At 40.0% G+C, this 13,114-nt stretch overlaps 1 protein-coding gene and 1 long non-coding RNA gene across 5 annotated transcripts in view; one reads left to right on the top strand and one right to left on the bottom strand.

Annotated features, from left to right (window-relative positions):
* The window catches only part of LOC309810150, a 35,148-nt gene that overhangs the window by 17,126 nt on the left and 4,908 nt on the right, over positions 1-13,114 (bottom strand). Inside the window, exon 3 of one of the 4 annotated variants that reach the window (XR_014294951.1) lies at positions 8,276-8,342. The exons of 2 other annotated variants lie outside the window; for them this stretch is intronic. This is a non-coding gene — a long non-coding RNA (uncharacterized lncRNA). Of the gene's footprint in view, positions 1-8,275; positions 8,362-13,114 lie in introns of those variants that run through there. One more of the 4 variants, XR_014294952.1, reaches the window with a different exon arrangement.
* CDKN2B (cyclin dependent kinase inhibitor 2B) lies at positions 3,988-10,052 on the top strand. Its single transcript, XM_082631632.1, has 2 exons — positions 3,988-4,584; positions 7,254-10,052. The coding sequence occupies exons 1-2, from the start codon at positions 4,450-4,452 to the stop codon at positions 7,512-7,514; spliced, it is 396 nt and encodes a 131-aa protein (XP_082487758.1). The 5' UTR covers positions 3,988-4,449; the 3' UTR covers positions 7,515-10,052.

Raw genomic sequence — 13,114 nt, forward strand, 5'->3', positions numbered from 1 at the left:
GAAGAGGGAGACAAGGATTATTAGTAGTGGCTTTGTAGCCAGCTGCAGTAGCATGGGCTGTAGTTGTCTCCCTAACCTTCACAAGTATTCTGACTTGCTGTAGGGGTGAACTAGACTTCAAATTAGAATATGCCAAAGGAGAAATTATAGAGCTGAGAAAGAGGAGACTGTTATTACAATAAAAGTGGGAAATACGTTTTTTACATTTATTTAAACTAAAAAAAGAAAGTTCAAACATTTTTCACATACCCCCCCCCCGCCTCTGGTACCACCAATCTGTTTTCTGTATTAATGAGCTTGATTATTTTTCTTTTGTTTCTTGGGGGGTGAGGGATTGTTTTTGTTTAGATTCCACATATAAAAGAGATCATATGGTATTTGTCTTTCTCTGTCTGACTTATTTCACTTAGCATAATGCCCTCAAGGTCATTCACATTGTCATGAATGGGAAGCTTTCAGTCTTTTGCGGCAGATATATATATATATCAAGTTCTTTATCCATCTATCCATCAGTGGACACACAGGTTGTTTCCTTATCTTGGCTATTGTAAATAATTTATATGTCTTTCTGAGTTAGTATTTTCATTTTCTTCAGATAAATACACAGAAGTGGAATTACTGGATCATACAGTAGTTCTATTTTTAATTTTTTGAGGAAACTCCAACTGTTTTCCACAGTGGCTGCATCAATTTACATCCCACGAACAGTACACAGGGGTTGCCTTTTCTCCACATCCTCACCAACACTTGTTATTTCTTGTCTTTTTGTTAATAGATATTTTAACAGGTGTGAGATATCTTACTGTGGTTTTGATTTGCATGTCCCTGGTGATTAGTGATGTTAAGCATCTTTTCATGTACCTGTTGGCCATCTGTATGTTCTTTGTAAAAATGTCTATTCAGACCTTCTGCCCATTTTCTAATAGGATTGCTTGTTTTTTTTTTGCTACTGAGTTGTATGAGTTCTTTCTATGTTTTGGATATTAGTCCCTTATCAGATATATGGTTTGGAAATATTTTCTCCCATTCTTAGGTTGCCTTTCATTTTGTTGATGGTTTCCTTTTCTGTGAAGAAGCTTTTTACTATGATGTAGTCCCACTTACTTGTTTTTGCTTTTGTTGTCAGAGTCAAAAAGTCATTGCCAAGTCCTATGTTGAGGAGCTTACTGCCTATGTTTTCTTCTAGGAGTTTTATGGTTTAAGGTCTTACATTCATGTATTTAATTCATTTTGAGTTAATTTTTGTGTATGGTGTAAGATAGCTGTCAAGTTTCATTATTATGCATGTGGCTGTCCAGTTTTCCCAATACCATTTATTGAAGAGGCTCTCCTTTCCCCATTGTATATTCTTGGCTCCTTGGTCATAAATTAATTGACCACATAGTGTGGGTTTATTTCTGGGCTCCCAGTTCTGTTCCATTGATCTATGTATCTGTCTTTATGCCAATACCATACTGTTTTAATAACTGTAGTTTTGTAATGTAGTTTGAAATCAGAAAGTATGATGCCTCCAGCTTTGTTTTTCTTTCTCAAGATTGCTTTGGCTATTTGGGGATTTTTGTGGTTCCACAGAAATTTTAGTACTATTTGTTCTATTTCTTTGAAAAATGCCATTGGAATTTTGATAGGGATTGCATTAACTCTGAAACTCTACTTGTTGGTTTAAATGCCACTAGGGAGAGTTTCTTAAAATCTAGGACCCATATCTTATCCAACTGTGAACTGTGTTATAGGATATGCTGAACTAAGTTTTGTTGAACTAAATTTAATTACTGAATCCATTAGAGGGAAGATCCAACAATACTTCTTTAAAAGGCAACCTGTTGGGGCTTCCCTGGTGGCGCAGTGGTTGGGAGTCCGCCTGCCGATGCAGGGGACGCGGGCTCGTGCCCCGGTCCGGGAGGATCCCGCGTGCCGCGGAGCGGCTGGGCCGGTGAGCCATGGTCGCTGGGCCTGCGCATCCGGAGCCTGTGCTCCGCGGCGGGAGGGGCCACAGCAGTGAGAGGCCTGCGTACCGCAAAAAAAAAAAAAAAAAAAAAAAAAAAGGCAACCTGCCATGTTGCATTTGGCTGTACACTAAATTTCAGAGTAATCAGGCTGTTCTGATGAAGATATTCTTGATTGAGCCCATTTGCCACCACACCCACCAATATCAGTCTAGTGACTCAGCCCCTCCAGGTAACTGGCAAAGAAGAAATGCCATTCATTTCAAAGACCCTGGCTTCCTACCGTCCATCTTTTCTCTTCCTTCTCCCGTTCAACTGGCACACCTGTAATCCCCAATACACTGGGCATGGGAACTGGCCTCTAAGACTAGACAAAAACAGCTCATCCATGCTTTTCACCCAGCAGTAGACTTCTATTCTTCTGGCCAGATCATAATAGAACCATCATCAACAAATAAAAAGACAGTTCTTTCCTAGATAAGAGTGGAGGTTCAAATAAGAGTGAAAGGTAGAAGGAAGAGATATGGGGACATATGTATATGTATAACTGATTCACTTTGTTATAAAGCAGAAACTAACACACCATTGTAAAGCAATTATACTCCAATAAAGATGTTAAAAAAAAAGAGTGAAAGAGGAATTAAGAACCTGAAAACTAAGAAATGTGGTGTGGTGATAGAGAGAAAAATTGTTATTAATGCTGCCCCCTTCCCTTCCCCATCCAGGTTAATTTAAACTCTGTTGAGGCTCAGTCAGCAAATCTTTAGCCATAAACACCACTTCCATGCCACCCCCTACCCTGTCTGTGAAGAGCTCTTCTTTATTCTACAGTGGATTGGGAGGAGGGGAATCCAAGCTAAGATATGCTAGCAGAAACATGTGGAGTCTCTCATTTGTGAGTAAGCAAGCAATTGCCCTCCCCTTAAGATTGTGTTTCTCAGCACTCTAAACCAAAAATGATGTTATAGATAAGAGCTGTTAAATGTTAGCATTCTCATGTAGATCCTCACCAAAGTTTTCAGGCAACAGATACATAACTTGTGGTTCTCTTCTTATTTCAGTAGAGCATCACCTGTAATTTTTTTTAACCTTAAAAGCAATGCATATGTTAATACAAACTCACTTAAGAAGATTAGGAAGAAAAGCAAAGCACTTGGCCTTTAAATCTTCAGAAGTGGGTTTAATGACAGGTTCAGCCTGTTTAATGACAGGTCCAGAACCACATCCCTGTTTTATTATGTTTCATTATTACTGCATAATTTCCTTTATTACCCATGATAAATGGAAATCAAATACTTGCTGATGTGGGTTTAAATAGGTAAGAGTGCAAACAAAAATAGATTGTTCAAATATCATGAAACTGGGATCTCAGATTCTTAAAATATATATTAATATTTTTAAGTGAGGTACCAAGCTATAACTCTCAATCTCAAACTAGCTGTGTGTGAGATGTTTTTTCGTTTTTCTTGTTTTGTTTTGTTTTAGGACTGTATCCATAATTCAAAGATGAAAAGAATAAAAAGCACATTCAAAGCAGCATTCTCAGGATTTTTCACTTAGACTGATTTTTGGCTCGTTCAAGTAGGAAGATAAACCGCCCCCCCCCCGCCGCCAAATTGCTAAGGTTGATGCAAGACGTGAAGCTAGTGAAGTTCAAGTACCGCCTGGGGATGAATTTAACCAGCATGACAGGTGCAGAGCTGTCACTTTAAGACATCTTAAGAGAGACGAGGTTATTTTAAATGCCTTTCTCTCAGCCTTTTGATTACACAGGGAGCGACTAACTTCTAGTGAAACCAGCTGGCCCGGGATGGAAGGAATAGAAATCCTCTGCTCCGCCTGCTGGAGGGAGGTGATTAAGAGCTGAGTGCACTGATTCGACCTTTCCAAAAAACGTAGCCTAGGATTGCTGGACACCCCGCAGCGAGTTGCGCAGCGGGCTCCGCTTTGCGGTGTCTGGCGCGTGCGGGCGGGCACCTTCTGGGCTGCTCTTCGTGGCCCCTACCCTCGCAGCTGTAACGTCAGCTGCCTGCCAGGCCTCCCAGGCAGCACAGTGGGACATGCCCGAACGGACAGGGGGCGGAGCCTAAGGAGGTGGGAAGCACCCAGCCCGACTGCCCAGCTGGAAACGAACTCAGTCCCTGCCGGCTCTCCACTCCGCCAGAGTGTAGCTCGGCGGTGAGGACGCTGCAACGCGCCCGCACTCTGCGGCCAGAGTGGATTCGCGCGACGTTGCGGCTGCGCGAGGGGCCTTTTCCTGGGAGCCATCCGGGAAAAGCCCGGCTTAACTACGTAGGCCTTTCGGCCATTGGACGGGCCCCCAAGCCGCAGAAGGACGGCGAAAGGGGACTGAAGCTGAACTGAGCTCTTTCCGAGTGGGGAGAGCCCGCTAGGGCGAGGTGGGAAGGAGGGGTGGGGCGTGTTGCGAAGCTCACGGCCAGCGGTGGATTATCCGGGATACTTTGCGCCTGGGGGCTGCGAAGTGAGCGAGGAGGACAAGGGCATGCTCAGTGGTGGCGGCAGTGATGCGGGCCTTTCCAACGCCGCGGCGCGGGGGCAAGTGGAGGCCGTGCGGCAGCTCCTGGAAGCCGGTGCGGATCCCAACAGACTCAACCGCTTCGGGAGACGCCCGATCCAGGTAGCTGGGGGCCCCGGGCCTCGCCGACAGGGGGCGCACAAACACGGCGCCGCGGCCTCCGTGGGAAGCGGCTGGGGACTGAGATCTCCACCGACTTAGACCTCTGTCTCTCTTGCTGGAGTATTGAGCTCAGGTGTAAAGCAGGTTTTCACCCACAAAAAAACTCTAAAGAAAGGTATTGGAAACCCCACTACTTGTTTGGTTTTCTTTTTAATGGGGGGAAAAAAACCAATATCCCCTCTCCCATTTCATAAGAGATGCAAGGGATAGGTTCAACTGGAGAGGAAAGGGGAAAAGGAGAGGTTATTTGGGGAGGAGAACTGTTTTGTCTTATCTGTTTGTCTTTAAACAAACAGCGATCAACTTTCAACGATAGAGATAATTAAATTACAAGGTACACAATTTGGATTGAATTTAAGGAATCATACAAAATCACAGCACATGAAAAAAATCACCCTGAATCTTTAAGCTGTGATGTGAAATTTTGTATTCTTTCCTCATACAGACGAATTGAATACAAAGAAGACAGGATTCCTCAACCACAATACTTAATTCCTTTTATGTTAGCAGTGTCTCTTGAGTGTTACATAAGAAAAAAAAATGTGCTTCTATATATTTTTATTTAGTTATACTGAATGCTTGGATTACATAGGCATTGCTGCAGCTTTGTTAAATGGCAAAGGGTCTTCATAAATAGCCTCTTCATTGTTAAAATTCAATATGTTTAGCTATTAATCCCACTTTAATTAGTGCTAAATATATTTTTAATTTCTTTAAAATCTAAGGTAATGTTTTGTGTTTTACTGTTGACTATTATGGTCATATTTAGTATTCACCTCACAATCACCTTCCAGAACCAAGCTGTTATTAAGGAATCTTGTTAATTGTGTAGATTTTAAAGAAAATATGTATTCATTCCTTTTGAATTCATAGAAAATATTGGAAGAAATGACGGATTGTTTAAAGCAGCAACAATATGTAAAGTAGCTCTTAAAGACTTCAAATTATATTAATTGTTGCAAGAGGTTTGTCATTTTTAATTCACCATATTCTGAGATATTAAGAACCATTTTTCCCCCTCTTCTCTATGCATGAAATGCCCTTTACATCACTAATAGAAATCATATCATGGTTTCTAAGGGAGGAAATAGATGTTTTTAATATCCATGAAACAAACAAAAAATTTTGCGTACTATCTTTTGATTCCGTGGTACATTTTAAAACATAAACTCACAAGAACATATAACATTTTGTATATTTAATTATCAAAAATTATTATATATGGAATCTAAAAAAATGGTTCTGAAGAACCTAGGGGCAGGACAGGAATAAAGACGCAGATGTAGAGAATGGACTTGAGGACACGGGGAGGGGGAAGCGGAAGCTGGGACGAAGTGAGAGAGTGGCATGGACATATATACACTACCAAATGTAAAATAGATAGCTAGTGGGAAGCAGCCACTTAGCACAGGGAGATCAGCTCGTTGCTTTGGTGCTTTGTGACCACCTAGAGGGGTGGGATAGGGAGGGTGGGAGGGAGACGCAAGAGGGAGGAGATATGGGGATATATGTATATGTATAGCTGATTCACTTTGTTATAAAGCAGAAACTAATACACCATTGTAAAGCAATTATACTCCAATAAAGATGTTTAAAAAAATAAAGTAAAATAAAGGAAATCGGAAACTTGAATGGATAAACATTAAAAAATTATTTTATTGTTAAAATAAGAAAGTAAATACTTGCATAATGTACATGTACACAAATGGATACTATAGGATTACTGCTCCAAAACATCCTTTTTCTAAATTATGCATTGCTCTGATGTGACTGCTAAGATCCAAGCTCTTTTTTAGATAGCAAAATGTTTACTATTCAACATTATAAAATCCTGTACAATGTAAATATAGTGTTTATTTTACATTACCTCAAATATATTATCCTCTAAACGTTAGCCTTTATCTATAATGTTAAATATTAAAAGTGGTGAACCATTCATTAAAAACAAATAATTTGTTTTCATCATCTTATAAAACTATGCATGACTTTACTTTTTCCCTTCTATCTCCAATTTTGGCTCCAATTGTAGGACTGTATTCCCTTTATGAGCAGAGACATATATAACAGTGAAAAGCAAACGCCTTCCACAGGGGGTTTACTGCAAGAACTAAACAAAGTAAACCTTGTTTTAGACTTAGTTGTTTCTTATTTTCTCTTCTAAAGCACTGCTCTAACTTCTAAAATAAATGTATCAGCTGACTGCCTAGTAAATTTTTTAGACTGGGATTATGGCTGGGGTAGAGGGAAGAAAAAGGAAAATAATTTAAGACTTTAAAAGTCTTTTAACTCCACTCATAAATCATTTAACAAAATAGACTCCCGTTTCAATGGAAATTTTAAAGAAATCTCCCACAACGGCGATAAGCAGTTTATCATCAGCTCTTTCTTGTCTTCCCAGGTTTGGCGAATAAAATGGAACTAATTAGGGCTGAGTAGAGTATAATTGGGGCTGGGGCCGGGGTGGGGGTGGGGGATGGTATTGCGTCAGCAAATGAAGCTTAACTAGACTCCTGATGCTTGTAAGAGCCTCTGGATCATGAATAGGTATTTCTTTGAGAAGACTCTACCTGCCCCCACCCCGGTCCTGACCGCTTTGCTCTCTCTGGCAGGTCATGATGATGGGCAGCGCCCGCGTGGCCGAGCTGCTGCTGCTCCACGGTGCGGACCCCAACTGCGCGGACCCCGCCACCCTCACCCGACCCGTGCACGACGCCGCCCGGGAGGGCTTCCTGGACACGCTGGTGGCGCTGCACCGAGCCGGGGCGCGGCTGGACGTGCGCGACGCCTGGGGCCGCCTGCCCGTGGACCTGGCTGAGGAGCGGGGCCACCGCGACGTCGCCCGCTACCTGCGCGCGGCCGAGGGAGACTGATGGCGCGTGCACACAGCCGCCCCAAACGACCTTTCTCTCCAGTTCCCCACCCCAACTTAGTTCAATGAGGTCTGCATACGTGGAGCGGCGGAAGTCTTCCTGGGCGACCTGATTCCCCGCAGGGAAGGAGGGCAAGACCGGGAAGAAATTTTTTTTCTCTGGATGCAGCCCTCGACACTCACCGTGAAGTGAAACGCAGAGAGGTGGGGCAAATGGATTTCCAGCGAGATTTAGGAGCCTAATGTGGAATTCCCAGGTTTATTTTTCAGGGTTTTCTGGCGAAAAGTGGCACGTGAAGAAATCCGCGAAGGAACCCAAGCGCTGCGAATCTTCACACAAAAGATGCTGGGGCGGAGTGGGAGGCGGCGGTGACTGGCATTTGGGTGGGAGGCAGGTGATAACATTCGCCCCACTGACCTTGAAGGACCCCGCCCCGTAAGCCCCCACTTCAGGCGTTAGGCTCTGGGGATATGAGGGCAAAGCTGAAGACGGAGGACCAATCAACGATGACGGTCGTCGTGAGCTCTTTCTTTACAAGCTGCACGGAGCAGAGCAGGTCACGTGCAAAACGCTCCATAATGGAAGCCTTGGGGACTCGCGCCCAGCTCCACCGGATAGGGACGGGGAAGAGAGGACCCGGAAGCCACCTCGAACTTGCCCGCTTATTCTAAAGTCCCCAGGGCAAGGTGGTTCTGAACAGCTCTCCAAGAGGGGCGCTCGTTTGCTGTTGTTAAATCAAGGCGAGATTCCTGCGGCGTTCCAGCAGTCCGCGCGCAGACTGGCTGAAGTCGGAGATTGTAGCGAGAGCAACTGTAGGTAGGCCGTTAACTGTAACGATTTGTTTAATCTATGAGCGGTAGGAGACAGAGAGCCCCCTGTAAATTGCCACTTGAAAAGATTTCGTGATATTTTGTACTTCCGGGTGGTTCTTCAGTAGCAGTCTCACTTGCGGAGACTTTAAATAACAAAGTAACTCGTGGCCCTTGGGAAAGAGGTGAGGAAGAACTACGGCTTTTACACGAAGCTATAGCACAGTGGCAACGCCCAGATTACTTTGATCCTTAACCTATTTATTTCTTTGTTAAATTTTCTGTTTCCTTTACTACAGTCTCAGGGGGTCAAACAATGAAATATTACAAATGTATTTTAGAAGACCCATGCACTTACCCAGTAAATTATCTCGGGATATTTCCCAAAGGGTTGCTAAAAGAGTAGATTGAATATAAAACTGTTGAAAATATATGATGATGGCTCGTGGAATGTCTTAATATCTGCTGAACAAACTGAAGGTGTACTGTTTGGGGATTTAATTTCCAGTGTTGCTTGATACATTACAGCATTGGAATAACTGATATTTCACTGTTTTAATGTAAAAAATTTGAGATTGGACTCCAAGATTTTGGCTTAAAACATGATTCCATTCCTAATTTAAAGAAGTTGTGGAATCTGATGACAACCTGATATTAAGGGAAACTAAATCAAGAAAATGTGGTTGGGTACTATAGGGTTCTGTGAGATCCACAGCCATATATATATATATATATATATATTATATATATAATATATATATATTTGGCAAATATATATATATATTCGGCAAATATATATATATATATATTTGGCAAAACCAAAACAGCATACATTATTGGAAAATCAAGTACCACCTGGTTGCACTGAAATAGTAATTTATGAATACATGTAAAAGTAAATTCAGATTTCAAATCCACCTGGTAGGCAGATTTGGTCAATGTGTTTTATCAGCAGCACAAGAAGTATATACTGTTAAATCTGTTTAAGATTTCACTTTGAAGGATACATGCAAGCAAATATAGCTCTATATACATGAGGCCTGCTTCTGGCTCTATTTTGCAATTACAGAAAAATATACATGTTAATTTCTGTATCTAAATCTAAAATATTACCAAGGTTTGTACACATCTTACTACCTGACCTTCATTGCAAGATATGGAAGTGAAATAAATTCAGAATTCAATAATGTATTCATTTGGCCTCATTTTTATATTTCCTTTTTCAGCCGAGTGAATGGATGAGAAAACAAGGATGATTTACTATGAAAGCAAAATCTATTTAAAATTTCTTGTGTTCTAATGGCTAAAATTAGTAATTTCAGATATAAGGAATGAAATAGATTCAAACAGAGAGCTCAAGATCCATACAGCTCCAAATGGCTTTGGGAAAGTGTGTTCATAGGAATGCTTTATTATATTTTATTTCTATATTATGACAAAAGCAATATGAATATGGAGTCCAGGACCAAATTAGTTTATTTTATGAAGCTAGGTAATGGACCTTCAGCAAATAAATAAAACTAATTTAACTTAGACCAACCATATTGAGATTCTATATTGTCCTTCCTTTATGGGAAATGTTAAAAACAAACTACTTGTGTGTTAATATGTAATAGTGAATAGGGATTTTTTTAACCACCTCTGCAAGTATCAATTATTTTTAAAAAACAAAAGAAATGCTTATTTTCCTTTTATGCTTTATCAGAGGCTGATTAATTTTATGATAGGGTGTAATTTTTCCAATGTTCAAGACGTTGCCACTCTACGAAAAGAAAAGAAAAGAAAAAAGAGCAAGTAGAATTAGTCATCTTCAAAAATGATAGAAATAATCTTGGAAGCACTCTTGTGGACTGCCTTCTGAAACAAATGCAAAAGCTGGTGTCATCTACAGTCATCTTCTTAGCAGACTAAGAAGTCTGCTTTGGTATTTATGTCAGCAGCTAATCATAACCAAAATCTGACATGACTACTAAGTTTTCACTATCAACAAACTATTTCATTATCTTGTGAAAACTTGAAGAATAAATTTTAGGTTGGCATAATTTCACAGTGTTCAATTACCAAGCTTAAAAAGATGGAAAGGGAGAGAAATACATAAGAAAATAAGAACATTTTAATTTTAAAAATTACTTGAAGGAGCAACAAGAGTTGAATCACAATACTTTCAATATCTTCTCCTGTTCTATTTATAATCCCAGGGAAGAAAGAGTGAATGAAGCAGAGAGAAATTAGCACTTGATTAGAAGGTAGAAAACCTGGGTTCTGGTATTAGTTCTTCAACTAATTTAATATATGACCTACTAAATCATGTGACATGATTAGCCCCAATTTCCTCATCTATAAAAGATGGGAGTTGGACTAGATTACTTTTAAGCTCCCTACCATCACTAAAGTTTTATCGCTTTATAAGTTTGTTGCATACATGACTGTAATGGGGTCTTATATTTTATTAGTAATGATTTTGCCATTTTGCTTGTCTGAGCCAAGAAAAGCTATATAAAGGAATAGAGAGAAGAGATGCATTTTTAAATTCTGGAGCCCTGGGGGGTGGGGGATCTTCATAAGCACCACCTCCACCAGTTAGTTGAGAAGTTACCAACAAGTTTGTGGAAACTAGCACAGAAAAGATGCTTTGCAAAATAAATATGTAGTTTAATTTTAAGCTCTTTCTTACTTATTTTTCCTCTGATTTTTTTTCTGTTGCATTTTGTATTTCTCTCATGTGACTCATAGCCACCAAAAGAATTAACTTCTTTAAGTGAGATAAGCAGGTAGACCCAATAAATTTATTAAAATAATGCTGAATTAGGTGTTTACAAACTAATGTAAATGCTCTGAAAGAAACAGTGTTTTTTAAGTAAACACATAACAAGTGATACTGACCTAAATGGGGTTGGTATAGGAGTTGGAACCAAGAAAAAATGTTGGGGGTATTGGAAGGAATAGAAAGTGCAAAGGCACGAGAATGCTAAAATATGCAGAAAAGTCATTAGAAGATGAATAACTCTCTGTAAATAGCTGCTGTGGAGTTTACAGACCCATTTCTAAAGGTCTGTTCTTTCTGGTTTGTTTCCATTGGATTCCATGACGTTTTAGGTCCCTAAATGTTGCCTGGGTGATAGTAGGAACCAGCTGGTCAGGGAAGAGCTCTGTATCACCTCAATATCAATACATGTTGATTTATATTACTGTGATTAATATGTAATCCATGCCAGTTACATATTATTTCATTAGTAGCACTGGCTTCCAAGCAAAATTTCCTGTATTACATAATTAACAAAGGGATGATATATACAAGTTACCATTTCTATAAAGTATTTGTTTCCTTTATGCAAGGAATGCTATTAAAGTCTGAGTGAGGAATTCAAGAGGCCAAAAAGGACTCCTACCACTTGTAAAAGCTGATCCTGAGAAAAGTTTTATAGAAAATCAAGACAGTAGGGAATGAGCAGATTCCCATTATTTCAGGCCTGGGAATATTTCACAAACCCCACAAGCATGTAGACCATAAGCAGTTTGTTTTGGTTTTATTTGATTAATTCTGTTAAACTACTCATCCATCTTCCACAAAACACCACCATGCCTCTCCTCCTTCTATTCCTTTTGTTACTTTCTTTTCATCTCATTCTCTGCCCTCCTGAAATGGCTGACTTGTATTATAATTTGAAGTTTGCAATCAATATAAGCCAAAGGTTTTTCTGGGGAAAAAAAACTTTGAAGATGATATACAGACTGTCTCACAGACATCTACATTTTATTGGAAATTTACAAAGGAACCCCTGTTAATGCCCTTCTCATTCAGAAGCCCCTGACATTAGACCTCCAGTATATCTATAGAGTCAGTGCTGGCACATAAAATGTTTTACAACAGAGTTAAAGTGGAAACTTTAAGACCAATTACAGTAATTAAACCATGGCTCATTTCCCTTTCAAATTTGGCCTTCTCCCAAAATGCATAATCTATTTGTCTATCTTCTCTTTGGAATACTCTATATTATGAAAGGATTGGTGCTACTTCCTTTGAACGCTTGCTTGTGTGACCTCAGGGTCTCCATTTCATTTTAACGAAATGCCACTCTACCTTCTTCTCACTTTACAAATTTCTTCATCCCCTTGCCTTAGCTGAAAACTGGGTCTCCCTGAGAATTCCCCTTTCTTCTGACCAGATAATAGGTACTGAGCTGTGGATAAGACTGGGAGTCAGAACCAGTCATGAGTGTCTGCTGTTTGGGTGGCTTTCAGTATAGTCCTAAACCAGAGAGGTAAAGATTATTCATTGTTTTTCAGTTTTCACTCATCTCATAGTATAAATAATTGCATTTTGTTTTCCTTATCAAATTAAGTTGTAAATAATTTCAGTGTGTGTCATTATGTATTTTATAATATGTTTATAAGAGATAACATATAAACATAAAACAGTAAACATTTTTTCTGTTCACAAAGCCACAGATAGGTCAACAGATTATGACAACACACAGAGTTTTCTTCTGAAGGGTGAATGTTGGAAATATTTATATCCAATGGCTTCTCATTCTGTCTGTGGGTTATGAGTACTAAGCTCTATCACCTTTCCTAGGGCACAACAGTACCCTGTACAGTCTCCTATATCTGCTCCCAATATGCCACCTTAGAGTTAAAAGCTATAAAACTTGCCTAAAATATTTTGTCATCCTCTACTACTCTCTAATGTCTAGACTGCCTTGGACAGTTAAAGATATCATATATGGATCCATTTCAGAGCTGCAGGAGCCTTTTGATCTGTTTAAATCCCACCTTGAACAGAAAAATTTA

The sequence above is a fragment of the Mesoplodon mirus genome (assembly GCF_964341445.2).
Source record: "Mesoplodon mirus genome assembly, chromosome: 1".
Classification (NCBI taxonomy): Eukaryota; Metazoa; Chordata; class Mammalia; order Artiodactyla; family Ziphiidae; genus Mesoplodon; species Mesoplodon mirus.